This window comes from Syzygium oleosum, unplaced genomic scaffold (genome assembly GCF_021117445.2).
Source record: "Syzygium oleosum isolate NSW1041296 unplaced genomic scaffold, Sole_v2.1 Sole_v2.03, whole genome shotgun sequence".
Taxonomy (NCBI): Eukaryota; Viridiplantae; Streptophyta; class Magnoliopsida; order Myrtales; family Myrtaceae; genus Syzygium; species Syzygium oleosum.
In genome coordinates this window covers 17906950-17934874 of record NW_026607487.1, presented here as the reverse complement: position 1 = coordinate 17934874, position 27925 = coordinate 17906950, and the positions used below count along the sequence as shown (strand labels likewise).

The 27925-nt window shown below is 44.4% G+C and overlaps 4 protein-coding genes and 1 long non-coding RNA gene across 9 annotated transcripts; 3 read left to right on the top strand and 2 right to left on the bottom strand.

The window, feature by feature from the left end:
• Positions 1-486: 486 nt before the first annotated feature.
• Positions 487-6071, top strand: LOC115671742 (high affinity nitrate transporter 2.5-like; the record flags this gene model as incomplete). Its single annotated transcript, XM_030593373.2, has 2 exons — positions 487-1985; positions 5572-6071. Coding segments are annotated over 2 exons (1884 nt in total), but the record flags the coding sequence as incomplete, so codon positions are not given.
• Positions 6072-7797: 1726 nt separating this feature from the next.
• Positions 7798-11306, top strand: LOC115671712 (cysteine-rich receptor-like protein kinase 3). The gene is made up of 8 exons (XM_030593336.2): positions 7798-8360; positions 8463-8845; positions 9067-9177; positions 9265-9404; positions 9484-9694; positions 9785-10019; positions 10334-10478; positions 10565-11306. Exons 1-8 carry the CDS (start codon positions 7966-7968, stop codon positions 10898-10900), a joined length of 1956 nt encoding a protein of 651 aa, XP_030449196.1. The 5' UTR covers positions 7798-7965; the 3' UTR covers positions 10901-11306.
• Positions 11307-13458: 2152 nt separating this feature from the next.
• Positions 13459-18761, bottom strand: LOC115671917 (protein NSP-INTERACTING KINASE 3-like). Of its 5 annotated transcripts, none has more exons than XM_030593607.2 (11): positions 18165-18759; positions 17571-17703; positions 17387-17458; positions 16751-16894; positions 16536-16607; positions 16385-16444; positions 16193-16293; positions 15941-16087; positions 15076-15417; positions 14090-14481; positions 13459-13953 (listed from the first exon to the last, which is right to left on the bottom strand). In XM_030593607.2, exons 1-11 carry the CDS (start codon positions 18265-18267, stop codon positions 13639-13641), a joined length of 1881 nt encoding a protein of 626 aa, XP_030449467.1. In that variant the 5' UTR covers positions 18268-18759; the 3' UTR covers positions 13459-13638. The 5 variants fall into 5 exon arrangements, with proteins under 5 accessions (XP_030449467.1, XP_056165055.1, XP_030449473.1 ...); XM_056309080.1 differs by having other exon boundaries at positions 15941-16078; XM_030593613.2 differs by having other exon boundaries at positions 15941-16078; positions 16193-16290.
• Positions 18762-24631: 5870 nt separating this feature from the next.
• On the bottom strand, positions 24632-25972 carry LOC115671763 (F-box/kelch-repeat protein At1g23390-like). The gene has a single exon (XM_030593397.2). The coding sequence runs from the start codon at positions 25881-25883 to the stop codon at positions 24744-24746; it is 1140 nt and encodes a 379-aa protein (XP_030449257.1). The 5' UTR covers positions 25884-25972; the 3' UTR covers positions 24632-24743.
• Positions 25973-26044: 72 nt separating this feature from the next.
• LOC130137540 (uncharacterized) lies at positions 26045-27602 on the top strand. Its single transcript, XR_008815954.1, has 2 exons — positions 26045-27071; positions 27195-27602. It is a non-coding gene; the product is annotated as an uncharacterized LOC130137540 (long non-coding RNA).
• Positions 27603-27925: the final 323 nt, after the last annotated feature.

The following is a 27925-nucleotide window of genomic DNA, read 5'->3' as shown; positions in this document are numbered from 1 at the left end:
TATATTTATATTTTCGAGAGTAAAAAAATAGAATCAATCACCGGAAACTGCAAAAAGGGTGTCCGCTCCTCCAAATATAGTCTCGTGAAGATCTATTGGACGGCGGCTAGGATCTCAATGAGGTGTCAATGACAGTACATGCCCAGAGATTGTCTAGATTTGGCGTGGGAGAGAAAGAGAGACTTGATAGTAGTGGCGACATCAATGTAACTACTGTGACTATGGCTTCATCGGGGGCATTGACCGTGAAGATGGTCTTTTTCATTACGATCGCCGAAAGCATCTCCTACCGATTGTAGTAAAAGAAACGAACTCCTCGGCTTCGGGAGGATTGGCTCTCCCGGTCCAATCCTGACGAGTCAACGCATGGATACGCAACTCAACTTGCGTTGCAGTCCCACTCTAACATCCCTTTCCCTTTCCCCCTCTGGGCCGTCGTAGCAACTTGTAGCTTCACGTCACCTCAGCCATTGAAAATCGAACCACGTTCCCTTCACGGCTCTTCTGTATCGATCGTGCCTTCACATTGCATTTGTGACTCGTTTGAAAACGAGAAATCCCTCAAAGTTGCTCCATTGCACGGTCCAGAAGAACGGTGAGACTCGGCGGATTCTGTTGACCTCCTCCCACGAGCTTGGCCCTCTTCTTTCTTTGTCCCAAGAGGCATCGATCTCGACTCTCAGTTTCCAAGTCCCGCACGCTGCGATTGTCCCGATCGTGCGGAACTCAAATGCTGGTGTAGATGCCCACCATATTAAAGCACCCGCTTTACAATATGTACTTTCTGTATTTGCTAACTATAGCAGCAGTATAAGTTCTTCCGAAGTCAGAGAGAGAGAGACAGTATCAACAGTAGAGATGGAATCTCCTCCGCCCCAGAAGTTCGCACTCCCGGTGGACTCGGAGCACAAGGCCACCGAGTTCCGCCTCTTCTCCGCCGCGAAGCCCCACATGCGGGCCTTCCACCTCTCCTGGGTCTCCTTCTTCGCCTGCTTCGTCTCCACCTTCGCCGCCCCGCCACTTATTCCCATCATCCGTGACAACCTCAACCTCACTGCCACCGATATCGGCAACGCAAGCATCGCCTCCGTCTCTGGCGCCGTCTTCGCTCGCGTCGCCATGGGCTCCGCCTGCGACCTCTTCGGCCCCCGCCTCGCCTCCGCTTCCCTCATACTCCTCACCGCCCCCGCCGTCTTCTGCACCTCCCTCGCCTCGTCCGCCTCCTCCTTCCTCGTCCTCCGCTTCCTCACCGGCTTCTCCCTCGCCACCTTCGTCTCCACCCAGTTCTGGATGAGCTCCATGTTCTCCCCCAACGTTGTTGGCTCCGCCAACGGCGTGGCCGGCGGGTGGGGCAACCTCGGCGGCGGCGCCACGCAGCTCATCATGCCCTTGGTGTTCGCCGTCATCCGCGACGCCGGCGCCATCAAGTTCACCGCGTGGAGGATCGCCTTCTTCATCCCTGCCGTGTTCCAGACCCTGACAGCCTTCGCGGTCATCCTCTTTGGCCAGGACATGCCGGACGGCAACTTCAAGGAGCTCGAGAAGGAAGGGGACAAGCCCAAGGACGAGTTCTCGAAGGTGCTCTACCATGGCGTCGCCAACTACAGAGGGTGGATACTGGCGTTGACCTACGGGTACTGCTTCGGGGTGGAGCTGACCATCGACAACATCATCGCCGAGTACTTCTACGACAGGTTCGACCTGAACCTGCACACGGCGGGGATGATTGCGGCGAGCTTCGGGCTGGCGAACCTGTTCTCGAGGCCGATGGGCGGCGTGATCTCGGACGTGGTGGGGAAGAGGTTCGGGATGAGGGGGCGGCTGTGGACGCTGTGGGTGGTGCAGACCATAGGAGGCGTACTGTGCGTGGTCCTGGGTCGGGTCGGATCGTTGGGTGCGTCCATCGGGGTCATGATCGCCTTCTCTATCTTCTGCCAGGCGGCTTGTGGGCTCACTTTTGGTGTGGTTCCCTTCGTGTCCCGGAGGTAAGACTTTTTCTCGTTTTTCACCTTCTTTATTATAAAAATAACATGGTTGTTTGAACAAATCGGCAATTTTTGCATGCTTTAGGTGCATATATACGAGCTCAATGTTGAGAATAGAGTGATTTCCAATTACAATAAGTACTATCCTTTATTATAACAGGAGCAAATACATAACATCACGCACATATTAACACCCATTGCCTTGCGCAATTCTCTGCTCACGCCACACGCTACACAACACCACACACTACATCATACTCTATGCTTAATACAAAGGGTAGAGGGACTTGCCTATTTTTACTGGTGCTAAGTCGACGGAGGAAGTCTCACACTCTTTTGAATATCTCTTAAAGTAATCATTACATTACCATTTCCTTTGGCTGATTTTATCTTTAGAGAACTTTAGAGTGGCGTAGAAGTCTTTTTGACAACTAGTTGGTTGATTTTTCTTTGGAAAAATTTGCACATGGCTAGTTTAGAAAAATCTGAGAGAGAGGATTATAGAAGAGAGAGAAAGCGGTGCTTTCTTCAACACTCCCCCTCACTGACTAGTCTTTCTCAATGCGGATCTAGCAACCATGCCAAGTTGTTTTTCGTCAACTGCCTTATCATCTTCTTTCTTTAACCTCTCGTACTCCTCATTGGCTTTGCGCACTTCTACTGCTGACTGAGGAAGTGCAAGATGGGACTTGATTTAGCACTGTATGCTCTAACTTCCGATGCCTCTGTGGCTACGACCTTAGTCTGAACTTTTTGGATTTGGGGTTCTAAGATTGCAGCTCGTGTGGTCAAGCCTCTCATTTGTGATTTTCACTCCGTGCTTCAACTGATTTAACTCCATCTGAAACACTTTGGTGTAAAGAGCTTGGACCTTCTTCTCCTTGGGCTTCTTCTCCTTACTCTTCCACTTTGCACCCGAGATGTTTGAGGCCTCTTTAATCGCTGCTTCTGGGTTCTTCCTATTAATCTCAGTCCATTGACCCTTGCACCTTGAACATGGCCTCTTCTTGAGCCAATATATCTTTTTCTCTTTCCACTTTTGCAACATCTTAAGCTCATGCCAGAGTTTCTCTTGTTCTCTTTCTTTGATCTTGAGCTCTATATCCTTCTGCCTCAGCATCTCATCACTCTTCTTCAACATTTTTTCCATCTTTGCCTTCTCGATTTTCAACCTCTTCATCATATCTTGCATCTCTTGCAGTTCCTTCTCACGATTGCTTACTTACTTCATCGAGTTCTCCCCTGGCTTGCTCATCTTCGAGGACATGACAGGAGTTGTCGAATCATCTAACTCAACTATACAGGCATTTGCGAGCTCTTCTCGTTCCATCACTGCAACAAGCGCTTGGAAGTCCTAATCTTTTTGGGTTTCAATCTCCTTCTTGATAAAAGTTGCAGCATTTTCGTTTTCCCGTCTAAACCAACAAACTATAGCAATGTGTCCTACCTTGCCACAGATGTAGTACCGTCTACTACACCTTATGTTGCTTTCATCATCCTTGTCGTCGTGATCTCGATGAGCTCCCCCTAGCTGAGTGCTTCTCCATTATTGTCGCCTCTTCTAATTTCCACGACTTTTCCTCTGTTTGCCATCTTCTGTGCCAGCACCATTTCTCATCAGGCTCTTGAACGCTCTTTTACTACTAAAGAGTGCAGTTTCATCATCCTTAATGAGACCTTAGACATTTGTTTGTCTAAAGCCTCTTGATTGGACAATATATTCTCCTACTCAGTCAGATTTGGCTCTTTTGCCCATCCATGGTTCGCCGTAACAATACCATTACACTTCAGTCGTAACCCATGAATAATCATTGGCCTCATTCTTGTCTTGGGGATGGCATTCTGAGTATCTAATCTTGAAGTTTCATCACATAGAGATTTATCTTTGGAAAAGTATTGACTTATTGTCATATCTTGTTGCGACACCGACAATAGCTCGTTCTTCAACCTTTGCAACTTGGTATCGTTCGTCCTCGCAAACAGCACTGCCAAGTTATCTCATGCCTCCTTTGAGGTCTTTGCGCTCTTGATGTGCTATAACAACTCATCTTCAATAGTCACAGCAAGAACGTATAGAGCCTTACCTGCTTTGATGTTCCATTTTCTTAACTTGCCATCGCTCATGGGTGGTGTGGTGTTGCCTCCGCCAAAGATATCCCACAAGTCTTGACCTAGCAAGCAAAACTGCATGCGGGTACTCTAATTATTATAATTGGAGTTGCTGAGTTTCTCAACATTGTTCACCAAACTCGAAATATCCGCCATCTAACTTGGATATAATTCCCGGCACTACATCAAGCAAGCTTGGTCCCATACCAATCGAGCACAGTCCCTGATTATGCACTGGAAGAATTTTGGCATACTCCATGCAATAGTACCTAACGATTGTCTTCGCACACCATGCTTAGGATTGTTGGGTTCACGATCCCCAACAGCATGCTTTGATATGGTCCCCGGCCCCTAGCACTTGGGCTCTAATACCACTTGTTAAGAATCAACTGATTGTCAATTACAATAAGCACTATCTTTTATTATTACAAAAGCTAATACATAACACCACTCATTTACTGACACCCACTACTTTATGCCACTCTCTGCTCACAGCACTTGGTGCACAACACCACACACCACACCATACTCTATGCTTGATACAAATGGGAGAGGGTTCTTGCCTATTTATACTAGTGCTAAGTCGGTGGAGGAAGTCTCCACACTCTTCTAAATATCTCCTAAAGTAACCATTACATTGCACCTTGCTTTGGCTGATTTATCTTTATAGAACTCTAGAGTAATGAAGAAGTCCTCTCGACAACTTGTTAGTTGATTTTTCTTTGGAAAAGTCTGCACACGGCTACTTTAGAAAAATCTGAGAGAGAGGATTCTAGAAGAGAGAGAAGACAGTACTTTCTTCGACACTCTATTCACGTTAGCAATCGGCTATCGTGACTAAATGTACATGGTATCTGTCGCATCTAGACTAAATGTGTCCCACTCAACTAATCTTGGGTGAAGATGGCAGCACATCACGTTAAATCGATTTGTAACCCAGTTTTAAGATTGTAGTCTGATTTTGGTTGGCATGACAAGTTTGGTGCCGTGTGAGTTTTAGATGATTACATTATTAATTTTTGCATTTCTGTACCGTACCCCTACAAAACATTGAGAAGTATACAGCTTTTTGGATTCAAGTGAACTCAAGCGGGATACGGGATTAGGGTTTCGTTTAATAACCCCTATTGAGTTCAATGCAAGTTCCATGTATAGTCGAGAGTAATCAACTTCAAATTTGAGACATATTTCCCGTCACAAAACCAAATCGACCTATTTTCCCCAGCCGTATAACTTTAGTGGTGGAATTTAACTCTGGCAATTGATGTTAGCATGTTGTAATCATATTTAAAATTAGTGTCAACATATAAAGTTGAGTGAATCATATCATGTCATATTCAAATTTTCTCTTTGTAAGTAGTGTTTTATCTCGTGTCGTGTGAACGGATGGTGTCCAACATTGCTATCCCTATTCAGCTTCTTGTTTTAAAATTCATCGGAAAGATTTCCTTAATCTTTTGCGTGTACATAATTTTAGGTCACTGGGATTGATCTCCGGAATGACCGGAGGAGGGGGCAACGTCGGAGCCGTCCTGACCCAACTCATATTCTTCAAGGGGTCGAGGTACTCGAAGGAGATGGGAATAACTCTGATGGGCATCATGATCATATGCTGCACCCTCCCGATGGCCTTGATATACTTCCCGCAGTGGGGCGGCATGTTCTGCGGCCCATCGGCGGGGAAGGACGGGACCGAGGAGGACTACTACTTGTCGGAGTGGAGCGCGAAGGAGCGGGAGAGCGGCTTCCATCAGGCGAGCGCGAAGTTTGCGGACAATAGCCGGAGGGAGAGGGGCCGGAGATCGGTGGCCTCCGCTGCTACAAGCCCAGATGCCGAGAGCCATCCTCCTGTGCAGGTCTAGTAAGTTCAATGTGAGGTTCTTGTCCAATGAATGAAATGTGAAAGTCTGATTGATGACCACCATATGGGAGCTGAGGCCCAAGCCCAAGATCTATTATAAGGGGCCTTTTGATGGACACCCTCACCATTCGATCAGACAAAGGATCCGTTTGTTTCGTGAAAAATGAATGATTTGATACATTTTCTTAAAAATCATCGCTTGTATCACTTGAAATAAGTAGTCAATGTAATATATTTTCAATATCGACAATAATTTATGTCTAAACATTTTCAAAAACTACTGTAATATTTTTGTTCATTCGTTTTTGTAAGTTATAAAGTCAATCATTTTTAAAGAAATATTTTTCAAATTATTCATTTTTCGTGAAACAAACAGAGTGAAAAGAGTTAACTAAGGCCCTATTCACAAAAAAAAATGCGATGTTTTATCCAATAAACCATTTTTCTAGGAAAATGACACAATTTTTTGGTATTTAGTTGAAATCTTAAAAAGACTCGAAAAATATTTTCCACCGTTTGGAATGGAAAATCTGATTTGATTTTCCTCTATGCACTACTTTTAATAATTTTTTTAAAATATTTATAATTTTCTTTTTCATTCTTTTTCTTTTTTTCTTTTCTTTCCTTTTTTCTTCGCCCAGTCGCCGGCCAGGGCGAAGGCCGACGATCGGCCACAAGCAAGCTCGAGCCTTATGAGTTGTGGTGAGCTCGCCAGTTCTGGCGAGGCTCAAGGCCTCACGAGCAACAAGCTCGCTGACCTTTTGCGAGGCCTCGAGCCTTGCCGACATTGTGGCCGTGGCAAGTCGAAGAACAAGAAAAAAGCAAATGGAAAAAATAAAAATAAAAAATAATTTAAATATATGGTGAAAGAAGGAAAAAGAGGAAATCATTTTCCTCACTTTTGAAGGTGTATGTTTTCCTTGACTTGTTTATTTTTCGTAAACCGAACATCGGAAAATCTAGAAAATTTTTTCCTGAAAGTTGTTTTCTGCGAAATAAACAGAGTCTTATTAGGAAGACATATTCCGTTGACTCATTTCCTAAGCGAACCAAACACTAAAAAGTGCTTTCGTGGAACATCCGTCAACTGCCACGTATTATCAAATTTAATAATTTGGCGTTAAAATTTAACGAAAATCAACGAAGGGTAAATTTGTCACGTATGTACTTGTATGAGATTTTGGGTAAATTTATCATAGTATACTAGTTTGGGATTTTTCGCGGTATTAACTCAAAATATAAATCAACAGGGGGAGGGATGTTTCATTATATGTTCACCATATCATAACTCCATAAATAAATTCATGTGAGCTTATTTTTGAAGATTAGGAGATGAACCTCGACAGTCCAGCATCTTCATCGTTGCCGAACAGTTTTCGGGTCAACAATCTCGAAGCTGCGAGAATAGTTTGAGTGGCACCACACCACACCACACCACACCGAACATGCAATAATTTTTTAATCCTCCAGCACATAGGAAGGAAAGATCTCCAACTCCAAGCAAATCACTCCTCGGGGGGCAGTGCCTCCCGACCATCCTCCGTCTCCGTCTCTCTCTCCGTGGTTTGGGAATGGCACCGCACCGCGTTGAAGCTGCTCCAAAAGTCAACCTCTGCCGACCAGACGTCTCTGTTTCGAGCATCACCTTCACGTTTGCCCAAAAGCAAAAGCACGACAGAAAGAATTAGGAAATTATCAACCCCCGCCCCCATCATCTTCGTCTTCACGTCCACCTGTTCCTCCTCTCATTCCCACCCCCGACGAAGACTTTGCTCTCTTGCATCAGTCGATATCTGGGCAGTTCTTGGTGCCTTCGTTTTCAACCCGCAAGCACAACAAAAAGCAGGGGGAAAGATAGCCAAGAACCAGACGGAACCCACCATCCATCCTTTCTCGTTCTTCCTCTCTCTCGTTTTGCATGGCCCTGGATCGATATCTACAATGCCCAGAAGTATTTCTTGACTAGCTGAGCTTCTGTTTCCACGAATAGTTTGTAATTCCTGGTGTTCGATGCTCTCCCTTCCCTCTCCCGCTTCCGTCCTTTCTGTTGCTTTCTCGGTGTTCTTCTTGGCGGCCCTCTGTCTCTGTGATCCGAGAGCTCACCAGGCGGCCCTCATATGCACCAACCGGACCGCCTCCCTGCCCGACCGCCCGGCCTTCGTCGCCAACTTCGTGGCGGCGATGCACGCCGTGACCCCTCAGATCAACGCCCGGCGATTCGCGTCGGCGGTCGTGGGCGGAGCGAACGACAACGCCACCGTGTACGCGTTCGCGGAGTGCATGAAGGACCTCGACCGGATCGACTGTAACCTCTGCGTCGCTCAGGCGAAGACCCAGATCCTCCGTTGCTCCCCCTTCCAGGGCACTCGCGGCGGTCGTCTCTTCTATGACGGCTGTTATCTCAGGTACTAATTTTGTGTTCTCTCGCGGCGGACTCGGAAACTTAAAAAAGGACGGTGAGATGATAGTGCTAATAGCTTAAGTTTTTGCTCTGGATGATTCGATAGGTACGATGATTACAATTTCTTCAACGAGAGTTTAAGTCTTTACGATAAGGCAGTGTGTGGTAAGGAAGACTTCAGAGGGAACGAGACGATGTTCAGGAACAATGTTGTGGAGTTGGGGAGGAATTTGAGTTTGCAAGCGCCCAGCAATAACGGGTTCTCTGTGGGCTCTGTGATTCGTGGGAATGTGTCGGTTTACGGGTTGGCTCAGTGCTGGAAGTTTGTGAATGGGAGCGAATGCCAAAACTGTCTTAATGATACGGCTGTGAGGATCGGCTCGTGTCCCCCCAAAGAGGAAGGGAGGGGCTTGAATGCCGGATGTTACTTCATGTATTCGACTGAGAAGTTTTTCTACAACACCACCGAACCATTTCCAAGAAATGAAGGTGAGTTCTGCTATAAGATATCAAAAGTATAAAGACATTAGAAAGGATCGCCGAATTGTAGTTCTTATCAAGAATTCGCAGTTCATGTGGCATAGTTGGTCTTTCTGCTCGATGATCCCTAGATTGTTGACTGAATCATATAATCATTGGTTGGATAATTTATCTTCCCTTGAATTTGCTTAAGATATTGATTTGAGTGAGTTGCCTGTAATTCTTGCCAGGACAGCAACGCTTGATCGTTCTGGCCGTGGCATCTTCTACGTTGGCTCTGCTACTAATTGTCGCGTTAGCTGCTTTCCTCATAAGGATGAAACTTGTCAGGAAGACTAGAGGTAAACGCCATTTGATGTAGCTGTTACAAATAGAACGTTCTTCTCAGCATGATATGTTATCTTACCCTGCTCTGTCTTCTGCTTCAGAAAAGAGGCAGTTGGGACTTCTGGCGGATGTAGTGAACAAATCCAAGCTGAACTTTTCCTATGAATTGCTTGAGAAGGCCACTGGTTATTTTCACCAATCCAGTAAGCTTGGACAGGGAGGGTCCGGCTCAGTTTATAAGGTTAGCGTTCCTCATTTCCTGTTCAAAGTAGGCATGTTACCCATCATGCTAATGGATAAATTTTTATTTCTCTGTATAGGGAATTTTGCCTGATGGGAAGCCTGTTGCCATCAAAAGGCTGGTATTTAACACAGGACAGTGGGTTGAGCATTTCTTCAATGAAGTGAACTTGATCAGCGATATTGATCATAAAAATCTGGTCAAATTGTTGGGCTGCAGCATCACTGGTCCTGAGAGCCTTCTTGTTTATGAATACATCCCCAACCTAAGTCTTCATGATCACCTTTTTGGTTTGTGGCTCTTCTCTGCATATTTGAGTTAGAGCTTTTCTTTTTCTAATTCCTAATTGATTGAAATGATGATCACCCAATTTGATGCAGCAAAAAAGAACGTTCCACCACTAAGTTGGGAGATGAGGTGTAAGATCATCTTGGGTACAGCGGAGGGCCTGGCCTATCTTCATGAAGAGTCGAGCTTAAGAATCATACACAGAGACATTAAATTAACCAATGTTTTGCTGGACGAAGACTTCATGCCCAAGATTGCTGATTTTGGACTAGCTAGGTTATTTCCAGAAGATGCGACTCATATCAGCACCGCTGTCGCTGGTACATTGTACGTCTCATTTCCTTTATCCCAATTTCACTTGCCTTTGGGTAGTGCCTAGTTAGACATTTATGTGCGTCAAAACACTAGCTTTAGATTGTGAATGAGGTGAGTTTAGTTTAACTCCATCATGTTTCTGCTGTGTGATGTTGAGGAAGTGAAATGGGAAACAATTAAAAGCACAGAAAAATTCCTGAGGTGATATGGTAGCATCTACTACTGATTGTTGGAAGTTGGTGAACCACGGTTTGTTCAGATGCTTACTCATGATGGATACATATTTCTAATTTACCCTTATTGTAATTTGAATTTGATTTTTGTAGGGGCTACATGGCTCCAGAGTATGTCGTTCGCGGCAAATTGACTGAAAAGGCAGATGTCTACAGCTATGGCGTTCTCATGATGGAACTACTCTGTGGAAAGAAGAATTATAACTTCTCCGAGAGTTCCTTTTCTATCTTACAAATGGTAAAGTTATCTTTTCAACCAACAGTCCAACAAATCCTGTTACTGGTTTAGAAACTTATGTGAGAACCTGATGCTTTGTCTTGTAGGTGTGGAATCTGTATGGATCGGGTCAGCTGTGTGAAGCCATAGATCCAATTCTAGAGGGGCAATTTCAAGAGGAGGAGGCATCCAGGTTACTTCAAATTGGTCTACTGTGTGTGCAAGCCTCCGCAGAATTGCGGCCATCAATGTCGGTGGTCGTGAAGATGCTGAACAAAAGCTCTGATATACCTGCGCCAACACAACCGCCGTTCCTCAATTCTAGTCGAAGCACGGAATGCAGTGTGCACGTGTTTAGTGGACCTTATAGTTCTCGCCATGAGTCAGACACCCAGTCTACTGGCAATGCAACAATGACCGAGAGCTGGGTTGAGCCTAGATAACATTTTGTTTCTGATGCATCGCTCTGGCTCTGTCGTTCCGGATTATGTTGGTGAAGCTTCTCCCAGTGGTTGCATGCCGACTCAAGTTATGAAATGGATCATTAACTTATGGAGGTTCTGGCAACACAATATACGAGCTTCTCGTCACGTTCCCTGATTAATTCGGAAGCCACTAGCAGTTTGAGGATTTCACAGTACACATTCTGAAATTCCCAAGCCCCGTTTAATCATTCGGAGTCTTTTGAATGCTTCAGCAGAGATGAGGGGAACTTCACGAGTAGATTATATATGTTCAGTGAGTCACTTGTTTATTATCATTACTTGTATAGAGTTATTACATATGTTTAGCTCTCACAACGATCATTAACTACTCATTCTTATTATAATTAAACATACATGTAAATGACACGATCCTTCCTTGGTATTGCATTCCTATTGTATCTTATGTTGATGCCGAATATGATTCTGAATTCTCATAGCTACACGATTTGATGGAGCTTTCAGAGAAGGAAACGAGCATTTCAGTTTCTGCATTGTAAATCTCGTTTCTATCTGCAAATGGTCACAAAATGAGCCTCCTTTCAACTCTCCTTTTCCATTAAGATTCTGAGAGCCTAAGCTTGGAAATCACCTCAAGCGACGGTGTTTTATATTATTTTGTCATAGTTTGGGTGGTGATGACTCGTGCGATGACGATTTTCGGGTGATGATGACTTGTGCGATGACGACTACGTGAGTGAGTTGTTACACCCTAATCAAGATTGAAAAATGCCTTCTCTATCCAGAGACCTTAGCCATCATCCAATGAGCCTTCAAGGCCATTGTCTCTCCTGGCTTTGAAAGTTTCCCGACACGTAAAGTTTGACTACCACTTTCCGCCGACAGCCGGAGGGGTAAATCTGGGGTGACGCTAGCGTAGGACCCATCACCACGGCGCCACACTTAAGAATCCCTAACGACTACGCTGGGGTTCGAAATCCGATCCCTTCGTGGGGGGACAAGAGTGCAAGCCAACGCAGCCGCTGCGGGCGGTGGTTGAAGCGGCTTGTTTCTTTGCTGATAATAGTGAAAGGACAACTACCAAAGCAACATCTGTAATTTCCACCCGCAAAAGTATGGTTCATACCCAACTACTGTTGACGAGCCAACAGCATATGAATAGACAAGAAAACAACTGAGCAAAGGGGAGATTGTCTTAACTGATTAGCAGGTCGTGGATTCTTCTTTCTTTAATCCACCGAGAAAATGAAAAGAACTCGTGGAGTGGATAGCCTACTTTTGCTATTGGGTGCATTTCTGATTATAGCTAGCTGTTTGTTTTTTCCTTGTCATCTTGAAGATCTTGACAAGGAGCTTGAGTCCCTTCCATTTCAAAATAGTGGCTGCCTGATGACGAAAGGCTTTGTTACTTATCTTCTAATAGGAGAGGAGTGAAAATGAGAGTAGAGCAAGATGAAATTAAGAGGAGAGGTGAAAATTACGTAGCCTGATTGGACCGATTCGTGTATGCCTAGAACTCAAGATCGGTACCCGAATCTGCCATCGCGAAAGTCTTAAAAACAAGTAGCCGCTAGAAATGGGATTTTCTGTTACTTTCTTCGGATGCTAAGATCCGATTATGTAGTTTCGCGATCGGGAAACACGAGGATTGCAGTTTGGCGAAAAGGAGGCCTGCGACGAGGACGTGCTAGTGGATCCACTGATGCGAGGGGAAAGAACGAGAAGTACAACGTCAAGGACAAAGAAAGTATGGTGCACTTGTTAGGAACGTCAGCTTTGACATCAATATCCTATAACCTTTACTAAGCTTGAAAAGGCTCAGCAAAGTCCTCACTTACATAAACGTGACGGGCCAAGAGGAATGTATGAATTGTCGCCGCTCTATTGTTAATTGTTAGAAGCTAATCCAATCAATCTCTTGATGACAACATAATCCAGATACGTTGGCTGCTTGATCTGCAAATACAAAATTCACGAACACTGACATTCTACGAATCTAGCGACTACATTCAAGGGGGGTTCGTCATCCATCGGAACCAAGTGTAGTATAATAGAAAGATCATTGAAACTTTTTGGCTTTTGATGATGAGAAATGGATATATCATACTTTCTCATATCAGCACTTCTCTCTCAGCCATTGGCTATGTAAGGCTTGTGAGTAGTAACATTGGCTTCTTCACTATCTCCTTTGTGCAACTCACAAAAATTCGTGGACGGCCTGCCTATCGTGTACTCGAGTCAGATGGGCATGGAAAACTTCAGGCAGTGTTCCTTTCGTGGCTCTTATTAAGCACAGAGACGGAGAAAGAGGCTATACCTTACCCCAGCCAATGCCGTGCAACCGGCAAGTTGAAGGACAACGAAGTAGCTCAGTTAGGATTCTTCATTGTCATCTTTGTTTTCAAGTTCTTTTCTATGTATTAACTATCATATCTGAATGAAATAAAAATGGTGTTTTCAACATGAAACGTCACCAAGATTCATCGAGCTAAACATGCAGATCCATGGCTCTGGCAGCCCTTTGCTCATCAGTACCAGCAGAACAAGCAGAAAACATGTGCGAGGAACAAGTAGGGAATCCATTCATCTTAATTTCTTTTTTCTCGAGCAAAAAGAGGTCACACGCTCAGTTTCTCTCACCTTTTTACATTATGCAAGCAAAGAAAGATATCAACAGCATTATTTGCATTTCACAGGCTACAACTTGACAATGGAAAAGCATATTATACAAAATACTGTCATCTAGGACCGGAAAGCTCCATCGCTTCTACGAGTGAATATTCTTCTATGAAATCTGCATATCTATGAGGAGGACTTGAACCGGATAGGCACCGTGGTGTCTCAGCCCTTTGGGAGGCATCTTGGTTATCAGCCAAGCCATCATCCTCGAACATCTTTAGTACCTCGGACATTTTTGGCCGCTGCAGGGGATTAACTTTTGTACATAACAAAGCAACTTTAACCATTAATTCTAACTCGAGCCTGTTGAAATTATCCCGCAAATTCTTATCTACCATTTGGTTCAGCTTTCCATCCTCATAGAGCTTAATTACCTGCAAATAAGTATCAGAAAGATGCAGGAGCAATAAGGCAACTGCTCCATGAAACATAGGATACAATATACAAGAAAGGAGAAGATGCTGAATCACCAGAGAGAGAGAGAGAGAGAGAGAGAGAGAGAGAGAGTACCCAATCAAGCATTACGCCTTTTTGATTGGGTATGCGTCCAAAATCCAGGGCTCTCTGACCGGTAATCAGTTCGAGGAGCAAAATACCGTACCCAAAAACATCTGTTTTTTCTGATGACTGACCGGTTGATAAGTACTCTGGTGCAATGTGGCCGACTGTACCACGCACTGCGGTGGTGACGTGGGAATCTTTGTGATCCAAAAGTTTCGCCAGCCCAAAATCCCCCACAATAGCCTCAAAATCTTCATCCAGCAAGATATTTGCTGCTTTTACATCCCTATGAATAATTTTGGGCTCACATTGCTCATGCAAATATAGCAGCCCCCTCGCCGTACCTAAAGCTATCCTCCTTCGCCTCGACCAGTCAAGAGCCGGCTTCCCATGAATGTGATCTAAATAGGCCAGCACAAACTTGCCAAGTTATTCCAGAGTGGTGCCATTTTGGAGAACCTTTACAGTTGAAGGAGATGGGACATACAGACATAAAAGAAACTGAAGCTACAGCTGCGAACACCGGTCATGGATAAATAAATTTGATAATTTAAAATAATGTCCACAAATACAAAAAAAATTCTTGTCCTCAAGGTAGCTACTGACTCTTGTAATTTTAGTTCTTAACGTCTTGATGACATGATAATGCATGGCATTGCAATTGGTGGGATTCAGGAACAGTTTATAAGTATGAAAAGAAGCGATTGACTGTAGTAGGTCTACGTGTGCAACGAGGATTGGAGGCACTGTAGCAATGCGAAAATGTGTTTGTCCTGATAACAATGTAGGCTCATCAGTCATCATTTAATGGTTCAGCGCCCTATAAAGTTTCATGGAGTGAGCTTCTGCACAAGTCATTCTACAGAAATCACGAAAGTGCGATGTCAAAAACCTCTATCTTAATGATGGTTTTGATGCGAGTGGAAGTGTAGATGTTTTCAACTTTGAAGGGGGCTAAAAAAAAGTAATATAAGCACAAAATAAAGTTAGCTGACCCCTTAAGCGAGATGCCACACTTCCATTTGGCATATAAGGGTAGACAAGAAGACGTTCATGTTCAGTAGAACAGAAGCCGGAAAGCCTGAGAAGATTTCGGTGTACGGCCAAGCTTATCATCTCAACTTCCGTTTGGAACTGGATTTCACCACCAGATGTATAGTAGTCCTTAAGCCTTTTGACAGCCACCAGAGTCTCGTCCTTCAAGCGTCCCTTGTATACAATTCCAAATCCACCTCTGCCTAAAATATTCTTTGAGTTGAAATGATCGGTTGCAGCCCAAAGCTCCTTAAAAGGGTATCTTCTCAAATGGCCCATGAATATCTCTGGGTCACATTGATCTGCAAGATAGAATGTTAAAGCTGAGAATGCAGGGAAGGCACAATTAGTTGACATGCTTGCTAAGAGTTTAGCTAGATAAAATGTGCAGACCTTGCTTATTCATGAAAATTAGGGAAGCAAGGTAATTTCAAGGCCTATTCACAACTATAAAATAAGAAAGTCTGTCAAGTTCAATCTTGGATACAATGCAAAACACTGCAAAGAAATGCTGCAAGACGGCCTGTGAGTTTAAGAACTTTGTGGCCATTTTTATTTCATTAGAATAAAAACTAACATAACATTAGTTTCAAAACCCCATATCATATTATTTCATAACCCAAAGGATCCAGATTTATGTTTCCTCTGATAGAATATGCTGCCAATTGTGGGGTTTGCATATCCAACAATATATGTCTGATAGTGAATTGACATGCTAGCATAACAAAGCTACCATACAACCGCAGAAACATTGCATACTTCTTGAGTTTACACCACTGCAAAATAATGGCAGAGAGAGAGAGAGAGAGAGAGAGGACAACAAACCATTTGCTTCAAAGAAAATTTGTTGTCTGTGTTTATACCACCGCCGTACAAAAATCCCAACGAAGATGATGACAAAGAAGGCACTTCCAAAGCTTGCACCAAAAGCAATTACCACACGATGACTTCTTATTCCAGAGGCTGGTCGATCTAGCCAACCGCGAAAATCAGTAACTTATAACATCATCAAGGCATATGATTTTCAGTTCTATTACGAAACCGAGGAAAAATAGCAGGAACACAGGAATTTGCTACCTTTTAGAGCATCTGGAGGAAGAGAAAGTGGCTCAGGAAGGACGGTATTACAATTAGCATCGCCCTTGTGTCCACAAATCAAAGGGTTACCAGTGATTCTGCTAGAAACAGAAAGTTCAAGCGATGTAGTAATTGACAAACTCACGATTTGTACAGAGAGAATATGCATTTTCCAGGGGAATTGCAGCTTACATGAAAGTCCTTGCTGATATATTCGGCAGAGGCCCACTTAAATTGTTGTATGAGAGGTCTCTACAAGCCAATTTTAGAATGAATTTCAATTTCACAATGAGGTAACGGAAATGAGATATCTATTATATACTGATGCAGAGCAAGGACATACAATAGGGTGAGGCCTTTAATGTTAGACAATGATTCAGGGCAGGGTCCACTGAGACTGTTATTGTTCAAGCGCCTGCTTCGGGCAAACAATGGCATACAGTAGTTAGGGTCAAACCATCCCATTTTTCATCGTTCGTATAGAAAGGATTTTAGCTATCTGGACATGCAAAAATAGTTGAAAGTTGCAAATGGCAAAATAAAGTATTAAAAGATTACAGATAATTCAGTTCCTTCAGGGAACCCAGAGAACTCGGTATTTCTCCACTGAACATATTGTTGGAGATATCAAGTCTTTGTAGCTTCTCCAGCATCCCAATAGAAGCAGGAATTGGACCTGAAATATTGTTATTCTGCAGCAACCTGTGAATATATCTAAGCATGAGCTTTGATGAGATACGATTGAAATGCTTTCTTCACAAATAATCAGAAACAAAACTCAGAAGCATGGAAGCTCCAAATTAGAGAGACCAGGTGAGTTTTCTTTGTTACTGCATGAAACATCTGTAATCAAGCACAACTTGCACTAGGAAACACAGTTCATAACAAAATTTGAGATTACCTATAAGCAGAAAGATCTATCAACTAACATGCTTGACTTCCAAACACCTTACAAACAAATTACATCAGCTTCACATGCACAAGAAATTTGTAGTTTCAACTAATTATTCTAAAAATTATGATGGGCCCAACACGTGAACTTCATGACAAAATTATGTCCAAGCTAGTTGAAAATGTAACTTTTCCTGCTCATGCAAAGTTGATGTAGGTCATTTGGAAGGTTTTTAAGAGTTCGCTTTAAGTGAAATACACTGGAAATTTAGCAATCACCAAAATGAGAAGGAAACAGCTTACACAGACTCCAAGTTAGTAAGATTCTCCATTGCCGGAGATAAAGTCCCGGACAAGCTCTGACTAGGAAGTCCCCTGTTTAGAAATAGAAGAGCCAGTACTCATGAACAAGCCATTCTGAGTTGAGAAAATGAAGGATTTGTGATAGATTTTCGTTGTGGTATTTGAGAAGCCTAACGCTACTCACAGAGAAGACACAGAGCCGTCTGGCGTGCATGTCACCATCCTCCATCCACAAGGATCTACAGAGGTCCTATCCCAGCTCTCCAGAACATTGTACGGGTCACGAAGTGCAGCTTTTATGGTCATTAAAGCGACAACTGTTCCAATTACAAATGGGCATGAATCAAGAGTTATTGCTGTGAATTAATGTTATTGACATATCTTTTTCGGCTTCCCAGTGCACGCATTAAATAAATTTATTGACATATCTTTTTCTGAACTGAAGCAACGCTACCCGATGTTCAAGAGGTGCTGTACGGAAGGCCTAGAAGTTCTTGAGGCCCCAGCACCACTGGAATTAATGAAAACTGGAATAGTAACATCCACGTTGAAAACCAATGGAGTTCAAACTCCATATCGGATTTATAATTTCCCAATTGGAGAAGAATCTCAACACATGGCAGTTTTAAAAACAAAGAAAAACTTTACATGCTGTACTCTGAGAAACTAGAGCGGCATATCTACAGATTTCCAACAAAATGAACAACTCTTTTCTTACTGCAAGTAGGAGAGAGAGAGAGAGAGAGAGAGAGAGAGAGAGAGAGAGAGAGAGAGTGACCTTCATAGTTTATACCAGAAGGAGAAAGAGAGGCAGAGGAACTCCCCAACCATGCCAAAACCAGCAAACTCAATCCCCACAACACAGATTTCATCCTTTCCATTCTCCTCACCAGTACACAACACTTGCAGTGTTCAACATCTAGTCAAGCAGTCCCCACTCATGAAAAACTCAAAAAGAGCCATTTTTTCACATTAAATGACCACTTTCTGGAAAAGGGTCTCTGGATGGACTCCCATCAAGCAAGACTTCCGTCACCCAACAAGAACTCAATCCTACTAAAGGCTGCTTCTTGAACGGCATCTTCAGGTGCCCAATTCACTGTCATGCGAATTCCCAGTCGGAAACAGGCCAATGGCCCGATTTAAGTAATATGAAAGGAACAAAGCAGAGTCTAGGATAAAACAAACAGTAAAAAGAAGGGACTTTTGTCGAGAAACACTCAAGAATCGAGTTTAAAGTTCCAAGATCCTAGAGATCTGAGAATTCCCATCGAGAGTGCAAGGTTTTGTATTCGGTGGCTCCACTCCGACCTCAACTTGCCCTGTTCCTCTCCCCCCTTCCAATTCCACCTCCCTTATCCTCTTCTTCTTCCTTCCCCCCTGTTGTTTACCATGCAAACGTGACCGAGTACAGACAAAGGGCCCAGTAAAAAGAAAAAGATTCAAGACAACAGACTGGCAAAAGGGCCAACACACTGGAAATGCCAAAAGCGGACACGGTCACTGACGGCAAGAGAGCCCACCAAGTTTCCAAAATTCTCGTGCTTACGCTTTCAAAAAGTAGTAATGATGATCCAAAGATGCTTTTTCAGTGATGGCGATTAGGGAGGGAGTGAGAGAGAGAGAGAGAGTGCATGGAGATTGATCAAAAAGCTCCAAAGAGAGAGAGAGAATGGATGCAACTGTGTCCGCTGGGAGACAGTGAAGCACGCCCCCCCTCCTCTGAGGGCCACGTGCCTGTCTTGTCCTGGTTCTCTGCTCATCTGTTGCCTTGGCTTTTCGTCCTGTGACATCCATTCGCTCCTTCGCCACCAAGAAAGTAAGAATGATCCTGTTCAATATCTTTGCAGGTTTGTGACCCACCGAGCTAATACGTACCTAATTAGTCGAAACAAAAGTGCTTCAAATTTTTCGATCCGATTTCAAAACTTGTGTAGTCATGAATTATTGTTAATTGTGAGGAATTAATATCACGAAAAACCTCAAACTGATAAACTATAACAAATTTATGCTCTCTATTTTACCGTCAAGTTACTCATTTGAATGACACATGGCAATTGATGAGTATAACAATTTGGAATTTTACCATCTATTTGTCATACCAATTTGTAATTTTTCATAGTATTAATCTCATTTAACAAAAACTAACGGATGGTAAATTTGTCACAAGTCTACCGAGTTGGGGTTTTTGGTAGTAAAAAAATTAGTTTGGGGTAAATTTATCACGGGTATACCAGTTTAAGGTTTTTTGTGGTCAAAAAATTAGTTAGGGTAAATTTATAACAAATATACTAGTGTGGGGTTTTTCGTGATGTTCACTCTAATTATGAAGACATTTTTCATCAACTCATTTTTGTAAGCGATAATAGTTATTAAAGTTGGTGAAATATTTTTCAAATTGTTGATTTTCGCGAAACAGAACTCGTTTTCATCATTATTGTCAACATTCACCTATATATGAATAGACCAAGTGAATCTGAGTCCCACTTCTTGCTAGTGGTGGACTTTAGGTGATCTCGCATAGTCAAAGTTGCATTAGCCACTTTGCTCAGACCACAGTTTAGGTAAGTGTGTTTTTTTTGGGTGGGCAGTTATTAGGTAAGTTTCTTTTCTTCATCCCTGTTGACAGTGTTCATTTTCAATCAATTTGAAGATTTGGTTCCTGACTTTCATGAACTTGTTGTGAAGCAATCTCTTTGTGTGATCATTTTGTCAAAGTCATAAGGAGCCTACTTTCACTTGGCCTTCATATGGGACTAATGATCATACTGACTATTATATCAATTTTACCTTATGGTAATTTATCATTTATATCAATCGGACGACATTATTTTCATTCATGAATTATTTCTTTTTAAATGTAAAATAGGATGTGATGACAGCATTTAATGGCGACTTAACGGTCACGTCGGCATTTCCATCCATAATTTGGACAGAAGGATCAATTTAGACAAGGATTTTATTAAAGAATGTCCGGAGAGCACTTGATAAAGCATACATTAGATGAGATATAATTTACTTTTCAAAGCAGTAATTACTTATGACACAAAGCAATCAATGCATTGAAAACTAAGGATGAGCAAGACGGACCGCCCGAACTGAGAACCACTCGAACCAGACCAAACCGATCGACTCTGGTAGGTTCTAGGGGGTGCCTGTCCGGTTCTCGATTCCATCATGGAATCGGTGATTTTCGATGTGGTTTTAAGGTGGGAATCAGACCAATCGAACTAGACCGGTTAGACATATTTTTTATTTTTTATTTTATTAAAGAAAACAAATATACACTAATTGGCCTTCAATCTTTCCTTCTCACAATGCCTCCAGTTTTTCCCTCACGCCTCGTTCTTCACTCTTCGGTCACTCGGCTCTCACTCGACAACGAGATCTTGCTCATCAACAGCCTAGTCTCCACACTTCGGTTTTAGACCGCTGCTCCCTCTTATGGAGAGTCCTTCATCAAGAAACGTTCGATTTCTCTACCTGTTCTGAGCTTCCTATTTCGCTCTTCACTCTTGGGTCTCTCGGCTCTCGCTCTTTCGGCAGCCTACTTCACTCTCGCGGTCTCGCTCTACACTCTTCAGTAATGCTCTGTTCAAGTTTGTTTTGAAGCTTTGCCTTTCGAATTTGCTCTAGATTTTTCGTTGCGTCCGGGTCTTGCATTTGTGTTTGTTATTATGCAAATCTGTGCGGTGATAAGCAAACTCGTTGTTCACATCTCCCTTCCTTTGTAGAGCCTCTTATTGTAGGCATTGCTTATTCTTTTTGCATCCCTGTGGAAGAGGAGCACAACGCCTATCTCATTGCTCGGTCATCCAATCATTGCTAAGTGACCGATTCTATTGGATCAGACTGAGAACCGATCACCTCTATTGGAAACTACAAAATTTCCTTAATTAGTAGATTAACAAGTATTTTTTGGGGCACTCGTTGAACGAAACCCCAAACACAAGACCTAGAATCGATGAGGGCCGCAACGCCCTCACTGAGTACCGCGAGGGTTGTCGGCCCACAATAAGAAAAATAGAAATATGGGAAAAAAAAGAAAAAAAAATGAAAAATTACAAAAAAAAAATTTAAAAATTGTAAAAATTGGCCACCAACACCAACCTTGCTACGTAGGACGACTAATGTCCATGTCAGCAATTTCCAATCAAAATTGAGTAGAAGGAGTAAATTGGCAAATCGGCAAAATATTTAGGACCGAATTGGCCAAATTAAAAAATTTAGAACCGAGTTAGCATCCGTACAATAAATTTATGGCTTTTTGGGTAATTTTCTTCTCCCGTGAGCATCAAACGAGTCTTACTAAAGGACATTTCGCTCATCCAATAAATCCCAAAGTTCACCTAAGCAATACTTAATTGGGCACTAATCACCATCAACTTTCATAATTTAATGACGGATTACATCATCGGAACACCGAACCGCAACCCTATCTCTGTCGCTGCTGGCAAAAGCTGCGGGGGGGGGGCGTGGCAATCATGCTTATGGCCCGATAATGATGTTGATGTGGCCCTTCCTTTTTTATACCGTGGGGAGGGGGGGCCTAATCGAATGCCGATGGCGACATTTGAAAATGATCCCTATGACCATTAATTTCACGACATTCTAGTTTCGCTCGCCCACGCAATTTATATTAATATATACATAGACATATAATATAATAGGTGTCTAAAACAAACGTCAATTATTAGGCAGAGAATTCCTCTGGCCGTGCTAACGACCCATGTAGCTTTCGGCGGTTTGGTAATGAAACGAAAAGATAATAATCAATAAACAACTCCAAGATTCCGCCCCGGAGCCAGTGACCTAATGCATTTCATATTAGCATTCTCAATCATAGTCCCTTTCTTCTTACGACCAGAAAAAAAAAAGAGCGAGGGAAGATGCGATCGCTCGAAAAGAAAGAATCGTGATCATTTTCTGGATACCCGTTTTGGCGCAATACTGCACAAAATCGCGCATGATATTTGTTGAAATTGGTATCATTGTGTTATTCATTTTTCAAAAGTTTAGGGGGAAATACTAGGAAAAAGAAGGGGTTGGTGCAATTATAGGGGAGTGATGTGGAGATGATTATCGTGGAATTAAGCAGGACCCCCTATTGACATGGCTAGTAGAGAAAAGAGGGGCCTATGGATGTGATGGTGGCAACGAAATCAAATTCAGAATCCAAGCTTTGTCATTCGGACCAGACCACCATCGCTCAAAGTCAATTAGATTCTGCCTTCTTTTGACATTTTTGGCTTTGTAAGACTGGCCATATATAGAGATATAGATGGAAGTCGACTTTGAGGGGCTGAAAGCCAACTTCTCTCGCTTCTAGGTAGCCATGGCTACCGGGGCGTACTCATGCCGAATCACGCACGATACAACCTGAAACGACATGACACCACCTTTCGGTGCGACCGGCCGTGTCATGCGTCGGGCCTTCACATGATACAAAAGAAAGGATGATCTAGAAAAAAATGATAAGATTATTTGAGTACTTGTACGTTCAGAATATGTCATATGTCTCCTAATAAATAAAATCGAAATTTTGAGAGTCACTAAATTTGCAAATTATCGAAAGTACACGTGTCACTCCCAAACAAGTCCCATCATGTATGCTGCGTCCTGGGATCGGTTGTCTTATTATTTGTTTCCTCCCTCCATTCATTTCCTAGTCATTTTCAGTCATTAACTAGTTTATAAAAGAATACAAATTCCTCATTACGGGTGGGTTCAAACGAAATTCATCGTATCGACTTTTTACTGTGAACTAGCGAGAAAATTTACAAAAAAACCACATTCGATATGGAAATTTCACGCATAAACTTGATGAACGAACATACCCATGACTTTCTTGTTTCATGGCACGGAGATATCCAAACCTTTCAAGTTAACTAAGAATAAGAAAAACACATAAAGCTCGCCGTACAAGGATCTACACCCAAGATGGCGGGTTCCGCTTCCGCCGTCGATATTTCCGTTCCTTAGTTTTTCCTATGTGCCGGCCGAGCAAAGGCGAATCGTCATCTGGTTTAACGCAGGAGAATCGCAATGAGAAAGAGGCGATGTAGCAAATCGAACCGGACCTTAATCCGATCGAAGGACAGAACAGACACGCCTCGTTCTGCTGCTGATGGGCCGCTTCAATTTCGTCATGCCCATGTCGTCCACGAGATGGTCCAGAATGATGCCCGATAGGCCCATACAGGCCAATTCTCTCTCTCTCTCTCTCTCTCTCTAACTCTATTTGTCTCCTTTTTTGACCCGATTGGTAGGACCCGGAATTCCATCGGCTACGGCAGGCAGTGGCAATAAGGATTTTCAAAGGCGTTTTCGCAATTGTTGTCATCATATCAAGCAGGAAAAAAGTGAGTTAGCTTCTTCGCAACCCCGGGGACGTGCCGCCGCCCCCCCGTTTAACATCTGAAGACTTGTCTTGTCTATCCCGGGGAGTGTCTATCCAGAGCGGAGCAGACCGTGGCTCCGTTTATTTCGTGAAAAATGAATAGTTTGAAATGATCGTTTGTATCACTTATAATAATTAGCCAATATAAAATATTTTCTTCATAGATAACAATTTATGCCTAGATATTTCGTAGACGATGAAAATATTTTCCGTTCATTCGTTTTTATGAGTAATGCCGGTGATTTTTTTTTTTTTTGAGATAAAATGTTTTCTGATTCATTTATACGTCCAGTGAAGCGCAACTCCACATCCATACAAAAAAAAATTCAGTTAACTATATCTCGATGTCACCTTATGAAAACAAGAACAATGCAACCACCACCAGCAACAAGGCAATTTGGCGAAATGGGAGCACTATCGTAGCCTTATTATGAAGTTGCTCTTGGAGTATTCAGCCTTCTCTTCTCGTCTCGGACTCTCGCTCTCGCTTTCTACTTCGCAACAACCCGGGATGGAGTTTTGCAAATGCTCGTAGATCCAGCAACGGCGCTGCTCATGAGCTTGCAATTTGGATTTTTTCATCATATAAAGCTACTCAGCGAGAACACTTTGTTACCCTCCAGATACTTTCTGATTTTCGTCATCATCCTTTTCTTTTTAACAGCCTCCTATCTAAACTTGAAAATGCAGTATTAGTGGAGTTTTCTTTGATTTATCATTATAGAATATGTACCGATTTTCTTCGTGATGTTTGACTGCTTTTGTCGAGATTGAAAGTTCGTCTTAGCGAAAGAAAAGGTCGGGCGGGTGAATTTCTCGTCCCCATCATGACTTTGGAGAGTATGTAACAAATTTTCTTATATACGCATAGGAAAATGAGAACATACTACTTTAATAATTTGCGTTGGAAAAGAAAGGAAATAATAAAGGAAAAATCTCGACCGATGCTGGATCGGGTCATGCGCTCCGAATTACATCCCTCCGTTCACCGGAAGCCAAAGCTCGATTCAGCTCAGTCATCCCCACGTTCGCGCACGTGAACACCACCCTCTCCGCCTGCCCCCGGCCACCGCTCGCCGCCGGGCTCTCCGCCCTTCCCCACCGGCAACCCCCGTCCCCGGCCACCTCGCACCACACCGCCGTGCCCGGATCCGAATCCCTGCTCAAGTACACGAAGTCGCCGGCGCAGCACACGCTCATCGACGACGCGCAAAACCTCTCGCCCTCCATCTTCCTCACCATCTCCGGCGGCATCTCCCCGATCACCCTCGCCCTCCACGTCCCTCGCTCCACTTCCCACGCCCTCACGCCCTTCACATTCTCTTCGCTCCCCAGCAGGCCCACCAGGATCAGCCGGCCGCTGCAGCACCCGACGAGGCAGCAGTACACGTCCCCGTGCGGACGCAGGTCGTGCGGCCCGTGCCACGCATCGGCCTCGGGGTCGTACGAGTGCGTCACGCCCGACAGCTTCTCCGTCACGTACATTCTGTCCTCGTCCGCGGCGACCGAGAGCCCCGCGGAGGCCGACCTGTCCTTGAGGAGTGCGGGCATCACGGATCCGCACGCGCCCCACACCTCGGTCCTGAGGTCGTAGGTCTCGACGGCGAGGGGGTCGTCGTCGAAGTCGAAGGCGCCGCCCGCGACGACGAGGCGGTGGCCCACGAGGGCGACGATGGGGTCGGCGCGCCACACGAGCGGGGGGGCCGCGTGGCGCCACGTCAGGTGGAGGGGGTCGGAGGAGAAGGAGAGCCTGGAGGGGGAGAGCATGAAGAGGAGGTTGGAGTGCGACGACGACCGGAGGGTGGAGGCGTGCTTGGCGGGCTGGGGGAGGCAGACGTCCAGCCACACGCCGGAGCGGGGGTCGAAGGCGCGGGCGGAGACGGCGTAGGGGGGGCGGGCGCTCTGGGAGTGGACCAAGAGCCAGGGCTTGGCGGGGTTCAAGTGGCGGAGGGAGGAGGAGACAGCGCGCTCCCAGGAGCGGGACACGCGGGAGGCGGAGACGAGGTCGGCGAGGGGCACGTGAGCGAGCGTGAGCTCGAGGATGTCGCCGAAGAGAGGAGGCGGAGGAAGTGGCGCTTCGCCTTGCTGGGTGTCCATATTTTCAGGCGAACTCGTGGTGGGGGTGTCAAGGAAAGGAGATGGAAGGGGATGGTTTATATATAACGGGGTGGACTGGTGCTGTTGCTGGCTGATGCTGCTGGGAAGTGGGAACGTGGAGGAGTGACCGAGTCTCTAGTGGCAGGCAGGCTTGGCTTTGGCTTTGACCATCTTCTTATCTATATCTGCGATGGGATGTAAATTCATTATATCTCTTGGCGAAGAATCCCGAGAGGAATCTGTTCCGTGGCGGTTGATGCCTTGGACGCGGCCAAAACCCGTATTGGCAACTTTGAGAGGGCGAGTCATTGATTTCGTAAGGAACCCAACCTCGAGTAAAGAATATTGGCTTTTATGATTATGCCATGCCATGAGAATTATGTCGACCTAAGTTATGATTGGCATAGATTTGGCCAGTAGGTGATTTGACATTTGAGAGCCCATTCACGACTATGCTTGCATCTGTGGAGCTTAAGCTCTGAGAGTTTTTATGCAGGGATGTAGGAGCATTATGTTTCTTGGTTTTTTGTGGGTCTAGGCCTCAAAAGGAGCACTCGAAGCAATCTTAATTAGAAGATGGCGATTATTAAGGGGCGGGTGTTTGATTTTTGAATAATTCAACCGGACATTTCTTGTCTGATGCGGGACTTAAAATGCCACAGATGCATATCCCTCGTAGCTCTCGATATCGCGTGCAGATGCATCTCGGACCCTTTCTATTTTTCTCGACGAGGTATTACGTTTTGAGCGGGAAGTACGGAGTTCATTTTCAGAGAAGAGTCAAATATTGCCAACTGACATGTCAGGTGCCGTAGGAGGTGGTAAGTAAGCGAAGGCATGTGCGTGTTCTTAGTAAAAAAGGAAGACTTAAGGCGCCGGAATGGAACGCGATGAGAGATGACCGAGGTTGCAGAAACGGTCACGGCTGGGAGAGAAGCCGCCCGAGGTTGACCGCATCTGAGGCCTACAGCCTCATTGCCACGTAATCCCTCCCTCTCTCATTGTCTTCGCGTGAAATAATTATTCCCCCATTAGCGTATTAGCTTAGCCACCTTCCCTTTAAGCTCAAGGCAGTAAGCACTCCATTGATCAGCAAAAGCAGCCGTGATGAACGGATCTCATTGAGCTTGCATTCGGCAGTCGCCAGATTTGCTGATGGCCCTTCTTCACCTCTACTTCGAAACGAACGTAGTTTCCCTGAAGCTTGTCCGAGGTTGACTCTCGCCGGTTTATCAGTCGTTTCTCGCGATTTTCTTGATTCTCTGCAACGAATTAGGACAACGTTGGACATGTGAACGATTTGACTTTCAGGTGGGCACGTTCGCACGGGGAAGAGGCTGTGCCCTCATCTCACGGTTGCCATATTTTCTCTGCCCTTGACATTTTGACAGCAGCTGCACCAGGTCGCGCGACCATCGATCATATATCGGGCACCGTTTTCAGTGCTTCCGGTGCAAGAAAAAACAAACGAAGAAGAACTTCCTTTCAATCTCCATCGGTCCTGCGAAGACAAAAGCATCCCCTCCTGTTCAGAAGAATTTTTGCCGCTGCTCGACACGAAGTTCTCGATAAGTCTCGAAAGACAAAACGCATCCGAAGCGTGGACAATGTGATAGTGAACGGATTTTTTTAGGCGACCTAACGATTAGGCCGAGTTGAATTTCCAACGGAATGTAGTGTGCCGAATATCAATAGATTTCACGCGGTCCCTTTCTGTCTACAGGCTTGTGCGGTTGCTGGTGCAGGATCTCAGATCTTGAAGCAACCAAGTGCAATCGCGTCGGCCGATCTTTGTTTAGTGGCCCATGGCATTGGCTGCTCACCAAACCTCACCACCTACCCCCCCATGCATCTGCCTGGCTAGAAGACTCGAAACCTCTGTTCCTGCCTTCCTGACTCTGAGTTAAAAACGGGTCGTTCGTGGGATTCGAAATTAAAGAAAGCTCTTTTCCTACCTTAGGATCGTAGGGCCACGTCTCCAACTGGAGCTGTTCTCGGGAGTACTTTGATCAAACATGCGCGGATACAAGATAAGTGAGCGG

Coding starts and splice junctions, on each gene's coding strand:
- LOC115671763 (XM_030593397.2), bottom strand. CDS start 25,883: ATGGACACCCAGCAAGGCGAAGCGCCACTTCCTCCGCCTCCTCTCTTC.
- LOC115671712 (XM_030593336.2), top strand. CDS start 7,966: ATGCTCTCCCTTCCCTCTCCCGCTTCCGTCCTTTCTGTTGCTTTCTCG. Junction 9,405..9,483: donor GGTCCGGCTCAGTTTATAAG/GTTAGCGTTCCT, acceptor TTCTCTGTATAG/GGAATTTTGCCTGATGGGAA. Junction 10,479..10,564: donor CCTTTTCTATCTTACAAATG/GTAAAGTTATCT, acceptor TTTGTCTTGTAG/GTGTGGAATCTGTATGGATC.
- LOC115671917 (XM_030593607.2), bottom strand. CDS start 18,267: ATGGAAAGGATGAAATCTGTGTTGTGGGGATTGAGTTTGCTGGTTTTG. Junction 17,704..18,164: donor TTCTGGTATAAACTATGAAG/GTCACTCTCTCT, acceptor TAATTGGAACAG/TTGTCGCTTTAATGACCATA. Junction 14,482..15,075: donor TGTGGCATCTCGCTTAAGGG/GTCAGCTAACTT, acceptor TGGCCTATTTAG/ATCACATTCATGGGAAGCCG.